Here is a 21,169-nt window from a genome sequence, read left to right as displayed (position 1 = left end):
ACTGAGGTGAAATTCACATAACATATAATTAACCATTTTAAAATATACAATTCAGTAGTATTTGGTGTATTCACAGTGATGTGTAACTGCCATATTGCTCCAATTTCAAAACTTTTTCATCACCTCATAGGAATACCCTGTGTCTGCTAAGTAATCATTCCCCACTACCCCCTCCCTCCAACCCCTGGCAACCCTGAATCTGCTCTATGTATTTGCCTATTCTGGATCTATCATATAAAAGGAGTCATACAATATATGACCCTTGTGTCTGGCTTCTTTCACTTAGCACAATGTTTTTAAGGTTCATCTAAGTTATAGCATGTATCAGCACTTTGTTTCTTTTTATGTCTGAATAATACTCCTTTTTATGTGTGTACTACAACTTAGCCATTCATCTGTTGGTGGACACTTGGGTTGTTTCCACCTTTTGGCTATTGTGAATAATGCTGCTAAAAACATTTGTGTACAGATTTCCACGTGGACTTATGTTTCCATTTGTCTTGGTCATATACCTAGGAGTGAAATTGCTTGATCATACAGTAATTCTATGTTAACTTTTTGAGGAATTAGGAAGTTGTGTTCTTATTCCAGTGATGTTCAGTACATTTTTAGAAATTCCTCTTTTTTAGAATTACATACGTTCAGAGCCTCAGCACCCTCAGTAATGGCAGGCTGCGTCTCTTGAGTTGGATTTCATTTATTTTTTATTTTTATTTTTTATTTGTTATTTATTTTTAAATATTTATTTATTTATTTATTTTTGGCTGCTTTGGTTCTTTGTTGCTGTGCGTGGCTTTCTCTAGTTGCTGCGAGCGGGCGCTACTCTTTGGTGCGGTGCGTGGGCTTCTCATAGCGGTGGCTTCTATTGTTGCAGAGCATGGGCTCTAGGCACGCGGGCTTCAGTAGTTGTAGCTCATGGGCTCAGTAATTGTGGCTCGTGGGCTCTAGAGCGCAGGCTCAGTAGTTGTGGCGCACAGGCTTAGTTGCTCTGTGGCATGTGGGATCTTCCCGGACCAGCGCTCGAAACCGTGTCCCCTGCATTGGCAGGCGGATTCTTAACCACTGCGCCACCAGGGAAACCCATTTATTTTTTAAATAAATCATTGGAAGGAAAGTTTTGTGAATCAATTAGGTGATTAAGCTGGTTAGCACCAATTTTGCTTTTAAAAAGATAATAGAGGACTATGTATGACTATTCAGTATTGGGATTAATCTTGTATGGCTAATAAATTAATTGTAAAATATTCCCAAAGAGTAATGTACAAAATATTTTGGGCAATGATAGTAACACTTAACATAAGTACATAGTGGGTATCCCAATGTGACTACATTTTAAGAGAAACCTCCTTTGAATGTAAACCTTTTAGTTTTTTTTTTTTTTAATTACTTAGTAGTCTTATACAGGGATGTTATTTCTGTATACAAATTTACTTGCACTTGAGAGATATTTCTAATTTAACATTAGATATAAATTTTCCACTTGGGACTTCTCTGGCAGTCCAGTGGTTAAGATTCCACGCTCCCAATGCAGGGGGCATGGGTTCGATCCCTGGTCAGGGAACTAAGATGCCGCATGCCACTCGGTGTGGCCAATAAATAAATAAATAAATAAAATTTCCACTAAACAATATATCATCCTTTTTATGAAATGTATAAGAAATTAATACAATTACTACATGATTAAAGATATACTTTAAAATTCATAGACCCCATCTCTCTTAGTCTTCTATTGCTTTGTACCAAATTACCACAAATGTAGTGGCTTAAAACAACACACATTTATTATCTCAGGAACTTAGATGGGATCTCTTCAGGGCGGCAGTCAAGGTGTTGGCCGTTGGCCAGTGTTGAGTTGTCATCTGGAGGCTGACTAGGGAAAGATCTACCCTGCTCCTAGGGGCTGCCCTCAGCTCCTTGCCACGTGGGCTTCCCCACATGTCTGCTTACTTCTTCAAAGCCAGCATGGTAGAAAGTCTCTAGAGTCAGTCTGCTAGCAAGATGGAGTCTTATGTAATGTAATATAATCATGGGAGTGATAGCCCATCACCTTCACCATATTCTATCGGTTAGGAGCAGTCACAGGTCCTGCCCACACTGGAGTGGAGGAGACGCTACAACAGCCTGATTCTCAGTGGGAAGCCACCTTGAGAGTCTGTTCACCATACCACCAATAAGGCAGTTCCTAAACTTGGCTTTTATATCTCTATTTTTCCTATATTTAAGAAGAGAAAAGTTTCAACTGCCACATTATAATCACTGAAGGCTTACTGTCTTTTACCTAGAGATTGAAATACTTTCAGCCTTTTATGAAGCAAAACAAGCTTCTTTTCTTTTAGACCAAAATTTGGGGAGCAGAAACTGATCTTTAAAATCACCATTAAGGGACTTCCCTTATGGTCCAGTGGTTAAGAATTTGCCTTCCAATACAGGGGACTTGGGTTCGATCCCTGGTCAGGGCACAAAGATCGCACATGCCGCGGGGCAACTAAGCCCGCGTGCCACAACTACAGAGCCTACATGCTCTGGAGCCCAAGAGCCACAACTAGAGAGAAGCCTGAGTGCTGCAACGAAGAGCCCTCACGCAGCAACGAAAGATCCTGCGTGCCGCAATAAGACCTGACACAGCCAAAAATAATAAATAAATAAATAAATAAATATTTTTAAAAAATCATCATTAATAATAGAATTTTCTGGGAATTCCCTGGTGGTCCAGTGGTTAGGATTCCGTGCTTTCACTGCCAGGGCCCGGGTTTGATCCCTGGTCAGGAAACTAAAATCCCGCAAGCCACGCAGGCATGGCCAAAAAAAAAAAAAAAGAATTTTCTATTTACTTTTCTATTGATATAGTTTTTAGAAATCCAAAAAGTTATTTCAGGAACTGAGTTAAAGGTTTAAGTAATTTTCCCTAACACCCAAAATAAGAAGAGCAATAAACAACATATACTGGCCCAAAATACAGCTTTAAAAAGGCATTTTTCCGGAGTGGGTGTGGAGAAAAGGGAATCCTCTTACACTGTTGGTGGGAATGTAAATTGATACAGCCACTATGGAGAACAGTATGGAGGTTCCTTAAAAAACTAAAAATAGAACTACCATATGACCCAGCAATCCCACTACTGGGCATATACCCTGAGAAAACCATAATTCAAAAAGAGTCATGTACCACAGTGTTCATTGCAGCTGTATTTACAATAGCCAGGACATGGAAGTGGCACATATACACAATGGAATATTACTCAGCCATAAAAAGAAACGAAATTGAGTTATTTGTACTGAGGTGGATGGACCTAGAGTCTGTCATACAGAGCGAAGTAAGTCAGAAAGAGAAAAACAAATACCGTATGCTAACACATATATATGGAATCTAAAAAAAAATGGTTCTGAAGAACCTAGGGGCAGGACAGGAATGAAGACGCAGACGTAGAGAATGGACTTGAGGACATGGGGAGTGGGAAGGGTAAGCTGGGACGAAGTGAGAGAGTGGCATGGACATATATACACTACCAAATGTAAAATAGATAGCTAGTGGGAAGCAGCCACATAGCACAGCAAGATCAGCTCAGTGCTTTGTGACCACCTAGAGGGGTGGGATAGGGAGGATGGGAGGGAGATGCAAGAGGGAGAAGATATGGGGATATATGTATATGTATAGTTGATTCACTTTGTTGTACAGCAGAAACTAACACAATACTGTAAAGCAATTATACTCCAATAAAGATGTTAAAAAATAAAGTGGATGGATCTTAAAAAAAAATAAAAGGCATTTTTGACATTTGGAATTATTATTCATCTTCTGGCAACTGAGAAAATACAGGTGAACCCACAAAGAAACACATACATGCAAGCACAGTTAAACCAGAAAAAATTCTGGAATTGCTTCTAAAAGGAAGGATTTTATGCTCATGGCATGGCAGTGTTCAATTTGTACAGTAGCAGATTTTGAAAGTAAACAATTTCATTCTGAAACATGATATTCTTATTATGGTTATTGCTTTCAGCGCCAATGATCAAAAGCAATTTTGTGATTTTAAATTTTGTTTTTGTCTGAAAACGATTAAACTGTGTGTGGGGTTTGCTTACCTAGGTATCAGCGAACACAGAAGATTCTTCTATGAGTGGCTACTTGTACAGATCAAAGGGCAATAAAAAACCTTGGAAACACTTGTGGTTTGTCATAAAAAATAAAGTGCTATATACGTATGCTGCAAGTGAGGTAAGATCTGAAATCTAAACATGAATAATTTGAGGGTCTTGTTTTATAGTGCCACCTGGAAATAATTACAATGTTTGCCTAATTTATTTGTTTTGTCTCTTTTTTGTTTTGCTTTGCTTTGGGAGGGGGGAGATGTTGCTGTTATTTTTGACATGAAAAGTGTCCTTGTTTTGTATCTAAAGAGCTGTTAGGAATTTTCCATAGTGTTAAAATGTAAGTTTGGGGAGTGTCATGTGACTACTGATTACTTCACTAAAGGCAGAGGTTCGATGGGACTGGGGTGTATCACCTTTCTGAGCTACGTTTTCTGCATCCATAAAATGAAAGTAATATAATTACTTACCTCCTGTGGTTGTAGAGAAATAATGTGAAATTATTATTTCACATTATTTCACAGTGGATATGAACACACTGAAAACTGTCTGGCACAGTGTCTGGCTCATGGTGTAGGTGAGGCAGGGGTGTCCCAATAAATATCGTTGAATAAATGAAAGGTGAATAAGTTGCTAGAATTACCATTGTTTTATATATATGTATTTGAAATTAAATTAGAGTTATATAGATCAAGAGTTTGCAGATCTGAATTTTGTATCAGTTTAGAAACCCATCTCCTTTTGTGTCTTTGTAAATTTAGGACGTGGCAGCTTTGGAGAGTCAACCTTTACTAGGATTCACTGTCACTCAAGTCAAAGATGAGAATTCAGAGTCGAGAGTGTTTCAGTTACTGCACAAAAACATGTTATTTTATGTATTCAAAGCAGATGATGCTCACTCGGCTCAGAAGTAAGTAATTTAGACGTATTTTTCTTTCATACATTAGATTTCAAGTTGTTACTTTAACTGATTGATTTTAAAAATAACCTACTTCCATGCATGGAAACAACGAAGAATTTAAATCAGACATACAATTTAGAAAGAATTTAACGTATTATTCAAACTCTTTAGAATTGTTTTAAAGACAGGCAAGAGTATCTGGAATATTTTCAGGAGGCAGAGAGGAAAAGAAAATAGGTAGTTCTGTCCAAAATATTTTGTGTACACATGACCTTCAAGGAAGCAGCATGATTCTCCTCTGCTGAAAGGAAGGGAAGCTGAGGTTATTTGACCTCTCCTCCAGTGAGGTTAAGAATCTTCTCTTGAAACATTCTGGGACTTTGGCAATCCAATGATTCAATTGTGCCATGGAACAGCAGGGGTTTAAACAGCTGCTTGCTGACTTACTCCTTTGGGGAAAAGGTCAAACACATTAAGAGGCTCCCATGCTGTTCCCAATGACTGAGTAGAAAGAAATGGATATCATTTTAGGTGGAAAAGGCTGAAATAGTCTCTTCAAAATTCCAACAAGAATATTTATTTAGATGTCATGAGATTGCTTAACATAGAGAAGCATATCTCTGTGAAACTGATGTCCTTTCTGAACAAAACAATTCAGTTCACCTCCCTTTCATTTGATTTTCATTTTGGCCTCACAAAATATACATTTTGTTTTCACTAAGAGGTGCTCATGTTTTCTCAATAGGCTTTAAAAGTGCATGCAGATCAAAAAGAATACTTTAAATAAGCCAGGCTTGTCTTTTCTTTAGGCAGTTAAAATTAATGTACCAGAATTACATATGTTCCTGAATAATAATCAGGTACTTTTGGGTACTAAAGAGTATTTTAAAATTATGACACAACTATTTTTTCTTTAAAAAATAGTTACTTGGATAAAATAGTAATTGCCCTAAAATTCTGTTGGATATTATATTTCTCATCATTTTTACCTGAATTCATCATCAAGCTGATAAGCTTTTGAATATATATCTTTATGTCATTAAGTTGACAAGATAGAAAGCCCTTCAAGACAGAGCTGAATGTAGTTGGGTGAAGGGTGTCAGCTTACTTGTTATTTAGAATTAATACAGGCTAATTTATAAATTTCTCTTTAGGTTAATATCATATGCGTTACTGTATTTGCACATTATAGAGTATTAAAATGTGTTAATTTTAATGGAAACTTTTGACTTTTAAAAAGCCTTTTTATTATGGTATAACTTATATGCCATTTGCATTTTAAATTTTTAAAAAAATTCCATCCTTAAAATGTGAGATAAATCTGCTACAGGCTACTTTTACTAATTAAATTGAATGATTTCAAGTGTTCATGGTAAGTTTAGAAGCCATTACACTACTGGGGAGGTACAAAGAAACTACCTCCAAGTGTCTTCTGAATAATTGTAGCTGTGTATATTGTCAAATAAAACTTTTGAGACAAAAGAATTTTAGAAAGACGTCTATGAAAGTGAGACACTTTTATATTGCATGCAAACTTTAGATCAACTGAGAGTAGACTACTAGATGCTAGATTCCCTTTCACTGAAAATATTAGAATAGGTCTGGACTACAGATGCCCAAGGAGTCTCTGGTTGGTAGAATTAAGAGATGAGGAGACAGGGACAGAGCTAGTATTCCCAAAGGCAGAAAGGGGGTTGAAATAAAGTCCTCTGCAGATATATCCACTTCCAAAATCAATTAAATGGGATCAGTAGAACTTCATAGAGCCTTTACATGAAATGGCCCCTTCCTCATGCTTCAAAGAAATAAGAGATGCACAGGAATTCCCTGGTGGCCCAGTGGTTAAGACTCGGCGCTTTCACTGCCAGGGCCCGGGCTCTATCCCTGGTTGGGGAACTGAGATCCTGCAAGCTGCGTGGTGTGGCCAAAAAAGAGAAAGAAATAAGAGATGCACTTTTCAGGCCAAAGTTTGGTCCAAATTACCAAATAAAGGGTAGTTCCATACATACAGAATTCTCATTTGCTATAGGAAAGATCTTAAATATACTGTTAGAGTAATTGGATCCACAGGCACAGCTATTATCTATACTGTCTTAACATATATTGGATGACTGTATTTTAAAATCTAACAAATTTCTCTTGTAGGTGGATAGAAGCATTTCAAGAAGGCACAATATTGTAGCTGTATTTGTTTCATCTCTTGTGTGATTCCAAAAGGGTGGAATTTCATCAGAATAGAGTAAATGCAGTACAAAAATTTTATATAAGTGCACACTGCCAAGATAAATCCAACCAAAATCTTCATCAAAGAAATTATTTTGTTAGGTATAAGGTAATTTTTATAAAATGTTTGTTTTTCATGTATGTTATTTATTAAAAATTTGATGTTTACTTAATGGTCAGAGTTACTTCTGAGACTCACACTGAATGCTAAAGTATCTTTTCTTTAGAAACCAGAAAACTTATCTTAATACTGTATTAGCTGTTTGTGACACAGTCCATACTGTTTTCTCAGTGTGTTTTACAGTGTTACTTTGTAACATTCTCACTAGTGGTAAGTCTTTGTAAATAAAAAACACACATCAAGGAGCAAATTTCCATGCAGTGTTTGGTTTGGAAATTATGATTATAAAACAGCTGGTGAAAAAAACGCATGTCTTTGAATCAATAAATTTAGATGAATTTTTGTATCTTTTAATGGAAAAACACATGGCCAATTTCTACCTCAGTAACTGTGAAATGAAATTCCAGTAAATTATCAAAAGTATTGCTACTGTTATGTACCTCTTTTGGTATGAGATAATGTTACATCATCAAGGAATTATAGCAAAGGGATAGAATCTGAATTTTCATCTAACTCAACCATGAGTAGGAAAAAGGATGTTTCCATTTGCAGGGGAACACAAATAATCCACTCTATGGCCTTTACATTAAGTCTAATCTCTTTTTAAAAAACTACCATTTCAACACAAACATAAGTGTATTATTTCTTTAAAAAGCAAAATATGGCAAGCATTATATTACATGATGTCCCTTGCTGTTGTAAGTATTCTGAGTCCAAGTCAATGGTGGTATTTGTATCTAAAAAGAATGTTACATTTTCTATAATATTGTGATTTTTTAAATGAACTGGAATTACCATATCAAAAAACACAAATTCTAAGCCAGTATTAGCGGAAATTGTATAGTAATCATTTTTTAAAGGTTTTTTAATACCACTTTGTGTTATGTCCTCTCTGGTAATTAAAAAAGTATATTTTTCTTTAACCAACTGTCAGCGTACCTCATTAGGAAGGGTTTATATTCCTAATTTTGGGTCACATACTGTTTAACATATGAACTACTTTATATATAAAATTGATTAGCAGAAGTAAAATGAAATTAACACTATGATTAAAGTCATTCCTGATGTTCAAAATATACATTTATTGACTGAGCTTAAACTAAATATAAATTATCTTAAAAGGCAAGGTTATCCATAGAATATTTCATTAAAGGGCAAAATAAATTTCCCTTCTGCTTTTATATAAAGGATTTCCTAACTCAGTATTATATTTATGATTGCCAAGAGAATTACTGAGTGCCTTCTGAAGCCTTCTGAATGTTTGTTGCAGCACCAGGGTATCTACTAGATCTAGAGTTGGCTGCTGCAGTTTTTTGGCTATTGCTTGCTGTGGAATCACTTTGAATCCTCTTGCAACCTCACATACAATCCTCACATGCTATCTCCCAAATCTTTTTGTCACTGTACGTAAATTAACACTTCTTTGCAGCTCATTAATTTTAACCTAGATAGCATAAATAAGACTTCCATGTTAAATCCCTGCAGTTTTTAGTGTGTCCTTTTTGGAGACCAAGGTTATGCCTTATACAGTGTTTCCTTCTGTTTCATTGGGACTAGCATTTTGCAAAACAAGTTATTGGAGTCCCTCCCTCCTCCTCTTGAGCTCTCAACCTTCTGACTACAAGGTTTGGTTTAATCTGAATCTAAAAACTATCAACCAAGGCTATTCTATCTTCCAGCTGTTGGCTGAATCAAGAACCAGTTAAACGTTTAAATACAAGAAACATTGAATAAACTTCTTATAATTCTCCTAATTACATGTGAAACTCATGTATGATTATAATAGCTATTGGCTTAGCCCCATGGAGGGCTTTGAAAATTAAAAAATATAGTGCCTTTTGAGGAAGCTATCAGATTACCAGCACCCCTCCGCCAAGATTTTTTTTTTTAATTTTTGAATTTTATTTATTTTTTTATAGAGCAGGTTCTTATTAGTTATTCATTTTATACATATTAGTGTATATATGTCAATCCCAATCTCCCAATTCATCACACCACCCCCCCACCACCATTTTCCTCCCTTGCTGTCCGTACGTTTGTTCTCTACATCTGTGTCTCTTTTTCTGCCCTGCAAACTGGTTCATCTGTACCATTTTTCTAGGTTCCACATACATGCGTTAATATACGATATTTGTTTTTCTCTTTCTGACTTACTTTACTCTTATGACAGTCTCTAGATCCATCCACGTCTCTACAAATGACCCAACTTTGTTCCTTTTTATGGCTGAGTAATATTCCAATATATATATGTACCATATCTTCTTTATCCATTCGTCTGTTGATGGGCATTTAGGTCGCTTCCATGACCTGGCTATTGTAAATAGTGCTGCAGTGAACATTGGGGTGCGTGTGCCTTTTTGAATTCTGGTTTTCTCAGGGTATATGCCCAGTAGTGGGATTGCTGGGTCATATGGTAATTCTATTTTTAGTTTTTAAAGGAACCGCCATACTGTTCTCCATAGTGGCTATATCAATTTACATTCCCACCAAGAGTGCAAGAGGGTTCCCTTTTCTCCACACCCTCTCCAGTATTTGTTGTTTGTAGATTTTCTGATGATGCCCATTCTAACTGGTGTGAGGTGATACCTCACTGTAGTTTTGATTTGCATGTCTCTAATAATTAGTGATGTTGAGCAGCTTTTCATGTGCTTCTTGGCCATCTGTATGTCTTCTTTGGAGAAATGTCTATTTAGGTCTTCTGCCCATTTCTTGGTTGGGTTGTTTGTTTTTTTAATATTGAGCTGCATGAGCTGTTTATATATTTTGGAGATTAATCCTTTGTCCATCGATTCATTTGCAAATACTTTCTCCCATTCTGAGGGTTGTCTTTTCATCTTGTTTGTAGTTTCCTTTGCTTTGCAAAAGCTTTTAAATTGCATTAGGTCCCATTTGTTTATTTTTGTTTTTATTTCCATTACTCTAGGAGGTGGATCAAAAAAGATCTTGCTGTGATTTATGTCAAAGAGTGTTCTTCCTATGTTTTCCTCCAAGAGTTTTATACTGTCTGGTCTTACATTTAAGTCTCTAATCCATTTTGAGTTTATTTTTGTGTATGGTGTTAGGGAGTGTTCTAATTTCATTCTTTTACATGTAGCTGTCCAGTTTTCCCAGCACCACTTACTGAAGAGGCTGTCTTTTCTCCATTGTATATCCTTGCCTCCTTTGTCATAGATTAGTTGACCATAGGTGCGTGGGTTTATCTCTGGGCTTTCTATCCTGTTCCGTTGATCTATATTTCTGTTTTTGTGCCAGTACCATATTGCCTTGATTACTGTAGCTTTGTAGTATAGTCTGAAGTCAGGGAGTCTGATTCCTCCAGCTCCGCTTTTTCCTTCAAGACTGCTTTGGCTGTTCGGGGTCTTTTGTGTCTCCATACAAATTTTAAGATTTTTTGTTCTAGTTCTGTAAAAAATGCCATTGGTAATTTGATAGGGATTGCATTGAATCTGTAGATTGCTTTGGGTAGTATACTCATTTTCACAATATTGATTCTTCCGATCCAACAACATGGTATGTCTCTCCATCTGTTTATATCATCTTTAATTTCTTTCATCAGTGTCTTATAGTTTTCTGCATACAGGTCTTCTATCTCCCTAGGTAGGCTTATTCCTAGGTATTTTATCCTTTTTCTTGCAGTGGTAAGTGGGAGTGTTTCCTTAATTTCTCTCTCAGATTTTTCATCTTTAGTGTATAGGAATGCAAGAGATTTCTGTGCATTAACTTTGTATCCTGCAACTTTACCAAATTCATTGATTAGCTCTAGTAGTTTTCTGGTGGCATCTTTAGGGTTCTCTATGTATAGTATCATGTCACCTGCAAGCAGTGACAGTTTTACTTCTTCTTTTCCAATTTGTATTCCTTTTGTTCTTTTTCTTCTCTGATTGCCATGGCTTCCAAAATTATGTTGAATAATAGTGGAGAGAGTGGACATCCTTGTCTTGTTCCTGATCTTAGAGGAAATGCTTTCAGTTTTTCACCATTGAGAATGATGTTTGCTGTGGGTTTGTCGTATATGGCCTTTATTATGTTGAGGTAGTTTCCCTCTATGCCCAGTTTCTGGAGAGTTTTTATCATAAATGGGTGTTGAATTTTGTCAAAAGCTTTCTCTGCATCTATTGAGATGATCATATGGTTTTTATTCTTCAGTTTGTTAATATGGTGTAGCACATTGATTTGTGTATACTGAAGAATCCTTGCATCACGGATAAATCCCACTTGATCATGGTGTATGATCCTTTTAATGTGTTGTTGGATTCTGTTTGCTAGTATTTTGTTGAGGATTTTTGCATCTATATTCATCAGTCATATTGGTCTGTAATTTTCTTTTTTTGTAGTATCTTTGTCTGGTTTTGGTATCAGGGTGATGGTGGCCTCATAGAATGAGTTTGGGAGTGTTCCTTCCTCTGCAATTTTTTGGAAGAGTTTGAGAAGGATGGGTGTTAGCGCTTCTCTAAATGTTTGACAGAATTCAGCTGTGAAGCCATCTGGTCGTGGACTTTTGTTTGTTGGAAGATTTTTAATCACAGTTTCAATTTCATTACTTGTGATTGGTCTGTTCATATTTTCTATTTCTTCCTGGTTCAGTCTTGGAAGGTTATACCTTTCTAAGAATTTGTCCATTTCTTCCAGGTTGTCCATTTTATTGGCATGGAGTTACTTGTAGTAGTCTCTTAGGATGCTTTGTATTTCTGCGGTGTCTGTTGTAACTTCTCCTTTTTCATTTCTGATTTTATTGATTTGAGTCCTCTCCCTCTTTTTCTTGATGAGTCTGGCTAATGGTTTATCAATTTTGTTTATCTTCTCAAAGAACCAGCTTTCAGTTTTATTGATCTTTGCTATTGTTTTCTTTGTTTCTGTTTCATTTATTTCTGCTCTGATCTTTATGATTTCTTTCCTTCTGCTAACTTTGGGTTTTTTTGTTCTTCTTTCTTTAGTTCCTTTAGGTGTAAGGTTAGATTGTTTATTTGAGATTTTTCTTGTTTCTTGAGGTAGGCTTGTATTGCTGTAAACTTCCCTCTTACAACTGCTTTTGCTGCATCCCATAGGTTTTGGATCGTCGTGTTTTCATTGTCATTTGTCTCCAGGTATTTTTTAATTTCCTCTTTGATTTCTTCAGTGATCTCTTGGTTATTTAGTAACGTGTTGTTTAGCCTCCATGTGTTTGTGTTTTTTAGTTTTTTTCCTGTAATTGATTTCTAATCTCATAACATTGTGGTCAGAAAAGATGCTTGATATGATTTCAATTTTCTTAAATTTACTGAGGCTTGATTTGTGACCCAAGACGTGATCTATCCTGGAGAATGTTCCATGTGCACTTGAGAAGAAAGTGTAATCTGCTGTTTTTGGATGGAATGTCCTATAAATATCAATTAAATCTAGTCTATTGTGTCATTTAAAGCTTGTTTTTCCTTATTAATTTTCTGTTTGTATGATCTGTCCATTGGTGTAGTGAGGCATTAAAGTCCCCCACTATTATTGTGTTACTGTCGATTTCCTCTTTTATAGCTGTTAGCAGTTGCCTTATGTATTGAGGTGCTCCTATGTTGGGTGCATATATATTTATAATTGTTATGTCTTCTTCTTGGATTGATCTCTTGATCATTATGTAGTGTCCTTCCTTGTCTCTTGTAACATTATTTTAAAGTCTATTTTATCTGAGTATTGCTACTCCAGCTTTCTTTTGATTTCCATTTGCATGGAATATCTTTTTCCATCCCCTCACTTTCAGTCTGTATGTGTCCCTAGGTCTGAAGTTGGTCTCTTGTAGACAGCATATATATGGGTCTTGTTTTTGTATCCATTCAGCGAGCCTGTGTCTTTTGGTGGGAGCATTTAATCCATTCATGTTTAAGGTAATTATCGATATGTATGTTCCTGTTACCATTTTCTGAATTGTTATGGGTTTGTTTTTGTAGGTCCTTTTCTTCTCTTGTGTTTCCCACTTAGAGAAGTTCCTTTAGCATTTGTTGTAGAGCTGGTTTGGTGGTGCTGAATTCTCTTAGCTTTTGGTTGACTGTAAAGCTTTTGATTTCTCTGTCGAATCTAAATGAGATCCTTGCTGGGTAGAGTAATCTTGGTTGTAGGTTCTTCCCTTTCATCACTTTAAATATATCATGCTACTCCCTTCTGGCTTGTAGAGCTTCTGCTGAGAAATCAGCTGTTAACCTTATGGGAGTTCCCTTGTATGTTATTTGTCGTTTTTCCCTTGTTTCTTTCAATAATTTTTCTTTGTTTTTAATTTTTGTCAATTTGATTACTATGTGTCTCGGCGTGTTTCTCCTTGGGTTTATCCTGCCTGGGACTCTCTGCACTTCCTGGACTTGGGTGGCTATTTCCTTTCCCATGTTAGGGAAGTTTTCGACTATAATCTCTTCAAATATTTTCTTGGGTCTTTTTTTCTCTCTCTTCTCCTTCTGGGACCCCTATAATGCGAATGTTGTTGCATTTAATGTTGTCCCAGAGGTCTCTTAGGCTGTCTTCATTTCTTTTCATTCTTTTTTCTTTATTCTGTTCCGTGGCAGTGAATTCCACCATTCTGTCTTCCAGGTCACTTATCCGTTCTTCTGCCTCAGTTGTTCTGCTATGGATTCTGTCTAGTGTATTTTTCATTTCAGTTATTGTATTGCTCATCTCTGTTTGTTCTTTAATTCTTCTAGGTCTTTGTTAAACATTTCTTGCATCTTCTCGATCTTTGCCTCCATTCTTTTTCTGAGGTCCTGGATCATCTCCACTATCATTATTCTGAATTCTTTTTCTGGAAGTTTTCCTATCTTCACTTCATTTAGTTGTTTTTCTGGGGTTTTATCTTGTTCATTCATCTGGTACATAGCCCTCTGCCTTTTCATCTTGTCTATCTTTCTGTGATTGTGGTTTTTGTTCCACAGGCTGCTGGATCATTGTTCTTCTTGCTTTTGCTGTCTGCCCTCTGGTGGATAAGGCTATCTAAGAGGCTTGTGCAAGTTTCCTGATGTGAGGGACTGGTGGTGGGTAGAGCTGGGTGTTGCTCTGGTGGGCATAGCTCAGTAAAATTTTAATCCACTTGTCTGCTGATGGGTGGGGCTGGGTTCCCTCCCTGTTGGTTGTTTGGCCTGAGGTGACCCAACACTGGAGCCTACCCGGCTCTTTGGTGGGGCTAATGGTGGACTTTGGGAGGGCTCACGCCAAGGAGTACTTCCCAGAACTTCTGCTGCCACTGTGCTTGTCCTCATGGTGAGACACAGCCACACCCTGCCTCTGCAGGAGACTCTCCAACACGAGCAGGTAGGTCTGGTTCAGTCTCCCCTGGAGTCACTGCTCCTTCCCCCTGAGTCCTGATGTGCACACTACTTTGCGTGTGCCGTCCAAGAGTGGAGTCTCTGTTTCCCCCAGTCCTGTCAAAGTCCTGCGATCAAATCCCGCTAGCCTTCAAAGTCTGATTCTCTAGGAATTCCTCTTCCTGTTGCTGGACACCCAGGTTGGGAAGCCTGATGTGGGGCTCAGAACCTTCACTCCAGTTGGGTGGACTTCTGTGGTATAAGTGTTCTCCAGTTTGTGAGTCACCCACCCAGCAGTTACAGGATTTGATTTTATTGTGATTGCGCCCCTCCTACTGTCTCATTGTGGCTTCTGCTTTGTCTTTGGATGTGGGGTATCTTTTTTGGTGAGTTCTAGTGTCTTCCCGTCAATGATTGTTCAGCAGTTAGTTGTGATTCCGGTGCTCTCGCAAGAGGGAGTGAGCGCACGTCCTTCTACTCCGCCATCTTGAACCACTCTCCCCACCAAGATGTTTTAAATGTGGAATAGTAACATTCCCTTTCCGCCTTATCAATCCTTCATAACTTCACTGAAGCTGATCAATTATTTAACCTTGCTCATTCAATGTCAAATGAGAAACCTAATTATATACATTTTGTTGTAAAGCTACTTTCAAAAACCTCTCTTGATAGCTAACATTTTAGCAAAAAAAAAAAATATTGGATGCATACTATAAATGAGGAGAAAGTATAAATAGTACTTAGAGGGACTTCCCTGGTGGTCCAGTGGTTAGGACTTCACCTTCCAAAGCAGGGAGTGTGCGTTCAATTCCTGGTCGGAGAGCTAAGATCCCACATGCCTCAGGGCCAAAAAACCAACACATAAAGCAGAAGCAATATTGTAACAAATTCAATAAAGACTTTAATAAATAAATAAATAGTACTTAGATCCCAAGAGTACTGTATTTACTACACTGATACGTGTGCTTCCATCGAATCCTTTTCAAGTATCTCCTTTTATTCATAAGGAGGAGAAAAGAGCAGTTATAATGTTAAGCCCAAAAGGATGCTGAAAGAAACCTAGACAAGACATGCCAGGTCAAGCTAGGGGAAGGCTGGCCTTCTTAGTACGTGTCTCCAACCAGTGTTCCTCCTTTATCTGTAGCAGCTGTAAATGCAGAGGACCCTCCAAAGTCTAGGAGAATGAGAAAGTTTATCTTTGGCATCATCCCACGTTTCTGAACCTCTCCCCAACCTCTTTTCCCCTGTTCCCTAATGTACCCAGTATCCTCCTATTGTCCTTTGCCCAAGATACTTAATTCTTTTTTAACCAAAACCTTGATTCTTTGAGTATGTAGTAGCATTTCTTAAAATGAGATCATCAGAGCAACCTTTGTTTAATATAAAGCTGTAATGAAACAACTAATTGAAGAAGACAACTTTAAAGTGTAGTTTTGTTAGCCAAAGGTATGTGTTATATTTGGTTGGTAGAATATATCTAGAAATAGGGAAAGCCTGCTATTTAGTAATTTAGTTAAAATGTAAATGTTATCACAGTATATGTTGATATGTCTCAGAGTGTGCTTTCATTGTACTCAGGTTTTGAAATTTGAGATCCATTGTAGTTAAATATCGTCACTGGAACTTCCAGAGAGATGAATCCTATTTCTCTTACTACACTGCCCACTCCTTGAAGACAGATACTATATCTAATATGTCAGTTTCTCACAAAATACCTACCCTGTGTCTTTTAAGTGAAAATATTTGTTGAAGAAAGTAAGGACAGGATTCTGGTCATCTCCACCTCAAACAAAGTCCCCGAAGTGCCCTCATTATAACTCAGATCTTAGACCTGCTCTTTCCACCATCCTGCAAGTCCATATTTGCAAGTACCTGTTGGACATCTACATCTTAAGCACTTTAAACTTTACATGCCTAAAACTCAACTCAATTTCTTTTCATTCAAATCTGTATATTTTGTTCTGCAATGGAAAAACCATTCTAGGCTCCAGAATCTGCCAACAAGTGTCAATGGGACCCTCTTCAATTGCCTTTGTATCCTTTCTGTCTTCATTGTCCTTCTGTTATTGCATCTGCCCTAGCTCAAGTCCTTGTTACCTCTTCCCAGTGATTGGCATAACTTTTCTTCTAATTCCAATGCCTTCTTTGCATGGTCCCATTTTAAACACTGCCAGAGCCATCTTGTAAAGCATAGTTCTAATCTAGCTTCATCCCTGCTCTTTACAACCTTCACTGGCTTCCGAGTGGCTTGTCATGCAACACTTTTCCTCAGGTATCATACATTGCAGGTAACCCCAACCCAACCTTTCTCTGTTCACATCATTTTGTTTTTCTTCATCCTTTCCCCCACCTCCATTTCTGCCTATTTATCCAAGACTTCTCTGTAACAGTTGATCCCAGTCCTTCTCTCCCTGTTCCTCCTTAGATCTACTGTCTCCTTTCTCTATGATTCCATAGCCTTTAGCTCCTAAACAGACTTTCTTATGGTGCTTATCAACATCCTAGCCTTGAGAACAGCAACTGTATCTTGTTCATTTGAGATTCCTCCTCAGCATCTGGCAGAGTGCCTTGCATGCACTGGACACCCAGTATTTGGTGAGTTAAATTAACTCAAATGGATCTCTTTTTTTTTTTTTTGAATGCCTCTAATACACAAATCATTCTGGAGCCTATGCCACTTTTAATGTTATTTTCTAATGGAAATTTTCTACTAGGATTTTTGTTTTGTTTTAAGATAAATGTAGTAGATTTTCAAAAAGCCTCAATATCAAATTCCCTCTTTTTTTGGGGGGGGTTCTTTTATATGAGTTGGTCATAGCACGTTAAGAACCAATCTTTAAATACTATTTTTTTAAATGACAAATTTATAGAAACACTTTTTACTTAAAGTGATAATATAGTTTGTATCTTATTGTCCATATAGATATATAGATCCTTTATAAATAAAATATTAGCACTGTAAATAATGTTAATATGTATTATATTTATACACAATAAATTTACTAAATCTACTTTTGGTGTGATGATGTCTTTTAAACCATAATTTTTTTATAGTCACATTTAAAGATGAACCACACAGACCTGTTTTCCTGAATCATAATTAGGGGAAGCTCTTTTTCACCCACAAAAGATACTCCCCAAATGGCATATTAGGCACTGAGAATAGAGGAAAGGTCTCAGATTGCCTTTTCCCATTGGACCTATAGTATACTTTCTTAGCTTCCGCCTTTGGGACAAACTTAACGATTTGATCCCAAATTTGGGTGGATGGAGGAGGGGCTGCCTTAAAACAACCAAACACACAACAAACGGTACTAAAAGGAAGAGGGAGACTTCTAGAGAATGAGGCATAGAGCATATTTTTACTTGTTAGGGGTTTTTGCTTGCCTTTTCTTTGTCCAGCCGCCTAGTTCCAGAGGGAAATGACAGAGGAGATGTTCTCCTTACCAGTGCACTTTTGTTTTCCCTGACTTGGGTTTCTGGCCTGAATCCGTGACTGCTTTTCTAGTGCCAATCAAAACTAAAAGACATTTTGAGGACCCCCTTCTCAAAATCTAAACCACACAGTGCTTTGCACACAGGGCAGCCCTTGCTGCCACACCTCGGTGCCTCAGGAGCCACCATCAGAACGTGAAGTTCCGTCAACGCCTCATTTCTCAAATCTTCATTGCCCATTAGGCACTGTCCTATAAGCTTGGGAATACACCGCTGAACGAAACAGACTGAAGCCAGTCTTCGGAAGCTTTCATTCTAAGTGATTATATTATATTCTAGCTCCATTTAGCCCTTATGCCTATTTACTCACAAGACTTTATAAGTAAAACTTAGCCTTACTATAGAGGACTATGCCCCAGCTTGTTTTATTTAAGGTATTTAAAATATCGGGATCTACCCAGTTTTGTTAGTCCTCTAATAAGCCGTTTAGTCCAAGCTAAGAGCCTGAAACAGAGCCCACTTCACCACAAATTAGAAACTGAACTGTCTAAAACTGATTGGGTTATCTATCCTGGCTCAAATCTGAACAGTCTCAAAACTTCCTTTAACGACCGCCTTTTGCAAACGGAACGCTAAGGCCACGCGGCTTCTCGAAGTCCCGGATAGGGACGCACAGCTGCAGCGAGGCAGTCTCCCTCCCATCCGATAGGGGGCAGTCGACCTCCAGAGGCTGGGTTCTCTCATCCCTCTACCCGGGGAACGTCACTACCTCCTCTCGCCGCCTCTCCACTGCACTCGTGCGCAGGCGCGGACGGGAGCGCGCACCGAGGAGCCGAGGGAGGGGTCACGAACTCTGACCCCCCCCAATACCCAAACCCAGAAAGCTCCCTGCCCCCACTTTTTTTTAACCCTCCCCCCTTCAGCTTTCTCCAACCTGTCTCTTCCCGGAGCCCCCCCGCCGCCCAGCAGCCGCTGCAGCGGGGCTGTCGTCTACGCCCGGCGAAGGACGTAGCTCGACAGAGAAGCGCCGGTAAGAAGGGACGGGTGAGGAGAAAAGCGGCTGCAGCGGCGCCCGGGGCGGGGGCCGTGGGGAAGTCCCTTCCTCCCCAGTGCCAACGGACGCGCCCCCAGCGTTCCCAAAAGCCTGCGGCTTTGGCCGGCAGAACCCGCCCTCCGGCAGTGCCGCGGCGTGCTGCTCAGGGCGGGCTGGGAGCGCAGAGAGCGGCCGCAGCAGCGGGACGGAGTGCCCGGGGCTCCGAGAGAGGCCGAGGCCGGAGCCGGAGCTGGACGCGGGGCCGGGAGCCCGGAGAGGGGCTGGGGCGGCGGGCGCGAGAGGGAGTCCCCGAGCGGCTCGGCGCGCACGGCAGCCTCTCTCGCGGCGCCTCTGACCTTTCACCTACAGGAAAAGCTTCCGTCTCGGCGGCGTTGCCGCTTCCCCCGCCTGCGGGAGCCGCGCGCCGCCCCCGGGCCCGGGGCGCCGCGTGGGCTCGAGCGCCGGCGGGATGCGGAAAGGCCGGCCTGGCGGCGGGTGGCCGCGAGCTGAGGCCCGGATCCCTTTCACCGCGAGCCTCTGGCTAGTTCTCGTGCTTACACAGGACGGACGGAATAGTGCTCTCAACTTTCACGACCGATGGGGGCGGGAGTGGCCGCTGCCTTTGGACCTGTATCTTTTGAGAAATAAAATGGAACGGCCAAGGGTCCTCAGTGCAGTGGGCATGTCCACGCTTCCAGTAGCTCTTTTGTTAAGAAACTACCTCCGACTCCAGCAGATGCCGTTTTACGAATGACAAATGTTGCCAAACCTGTCTCGTAACCTTCACTAAATACGTCAGCTGTTTAAAAAAATAATAATAATAACTGGAAAGGAAAAGCAAAAGGACTTGAAATTAAGCCCTTTAGGGGTTTTGTGCCTCCGGAACATGTAAATAGGCCTTCGACTTTGGAGGGTTTTTGAACAGTGTCTGCTGTGCGGTTGGTTGATACACAATGATTGATTTTAGATTTTGCTTATGTGTCAGTTTGGTAGATCTAAAGGAGATATTTCTATTTATTCTTATTAAAAAGTGGATCGCATAAAATGTAATTTCATCATTCTTTGTAGGGGCATCTCAATCTTTTTTTAGGAAATCAAAGGCAGCAGACACTCCCAAAATATCTACTCTTTGTATGTGTGCTACACAAAATATAATTTCTACTCCTGGGGAACAGAAAAGACAAAAGAAACCGCATATGATAAAGGATTAACAGTATATATAATCATGTACCTTTTAAAAGTCATATAGGACCCTCTACACCCTCTTAAAATCTTTTATGAAAGCCATGGACTCTCTCTAGAAAAATGCACCTTCCCATAAAATTTTGCATACAATATTAGAAGTAAACAGAAGTTTGTTCTTGAGTCCTTGTTAACAACCTTAGTATACACAATAAATGCTGTACCCATCTAGAAAGATTGGATTAAAAACAAAACAAGTTAGAACTGAGTTTTAAAGGTGGGGAAATTTAAATGAGGGGAAGAGGAGCTTGGCACTGTATATTGGGGAATAAACAACATTCCAGTTGTCCTGAACAGAGGCCCCTCTGGGACTGGTAAGAGATAAAATGAGAAGATGAGGAAGTCAGACTATAAAGGAATGCTGCTTTGTCTCTGCAGTGGCAGGCATGTTATAGGGGCTTAGTAAATACTGAAAAAATACCAGGAGAAGGGCTGAAACTTTATTCTTTGACCATTAGAGACATTGATACTTCTGAAACAGGAGACTGAGGATGTGTTTCAGTTGTGTAAGCATCCTGAGATCTTGCTATTTGTCAAAGGTGCTGACACAAAGTTGATTCTTGCCTTCTAGGGGCTTTTCATATACACAGTTTGTGTATATTAAATATTCATCCAGGAAAGTCAATTCTGGGAGTAGCTGAAATTTGTTGTCTGTTTCACCCCACCAAAATATAAATTTTACAAGGGGAAGTTTGTTTTAATACTCCCTGCTCAATCCTTAACATTTAGAAAAATGCCTGGCTCATAGTAAGCACTCAACAAGTATTTGTTGAATGGAAGAATATTGAATGAATTATTGGATCAATGAGTATGAACATTTTTAAGGCACTTCATAGACATTTTAAGGCACTTCATAGACAGAGGCAAATTTCTTT

At 38.9% G+C, this 21,169-nt stretch overlaps 3 protein-coding genes across 5 annotated transcripts in view; all 3 read left to right on the top strand.

Moving 5' to 3' along the window:
- FGD6 (FYVE, RhoGEF and PH domain containing 6) overlaps positions 1-7,659 on the top strand; it is a 108,866-nt gene extending 101,207 nt beyond the window's left edge. For all 3 annotated transcript variants that reach the window (XM_059936685.1, XM_059936683.1, XM_059936682.1), the window contains exons 19-21: positions 4,085-4,213; positions 4,848-4,996; positions 7,133-7,659. In XM_059936685.1, coding sequence (XP_059792668.1) covers positions 4,085-4,213; positions 4,848-4,996; positions 7,133-7,169 — 315 coding nt within the window. In that variant the 3' untranslated portion in view covers positions 7,170-7,659. The remainder of the gene's footprint in view (positions 1-4,084; positions 4,214-4,847; positions 4,997-7,132) is intronic.
- An 11,300-nt stretch (positions 7,660-18,959) lies between these two features.
- The window catches only part of NR2C1 (nuclear receptor subfamily 2 group C member 1), a 41,480-nt gene continuing 39,270 nt past the window's right edge, over positions 18,960-21,169 (top strand). Inside the window, exon 1 of the mRNA XM_059936676.1 lies at positions 18,960-19,049. The gene's annotated coding sequence lies outside the window, so the exon portion shown is untranslated. The remainder of the gene's footprint in view (positions 19,050-21,169) is intronic.
- Positions 18,964-21,169, top strand: part of TMCC3 (transmembrane and coiled-coil domain family 3) — a 439,356-nt gene continuing 437,150 nt past the window's right edge. The window contains exon 1 of the mRNA XM_059936681.1: positions 18,964-19,049. The gene's annotated coding sequence lies outside the window, so the exon portion shown is untranslated. The remainder of the gene's footprint in view (positions 19,050-21,169) is intronic.

This window comes from Balaenoptera ricei, chromosome 10 (assembly GCF_028023285.1).
Source record: "Balaenoptera ricei isolate mBalRic1 chromosome 10, mBalRic1.hap2, whole genome shotgun sequence".
NCBI classification, from domain to species: domain Eukaryota; kingdom Metazoa; phylum Chordata; class Mammalia; order Artiodactyla; family Balaenopteridae; genus Balaenoptera; species Balaenoptera ricei.
The sequence above is the reverse complement of the archived record's forward strand: the minus strand, read 5'-3'. Positions and strand labels throughout refer to the sequence as shown.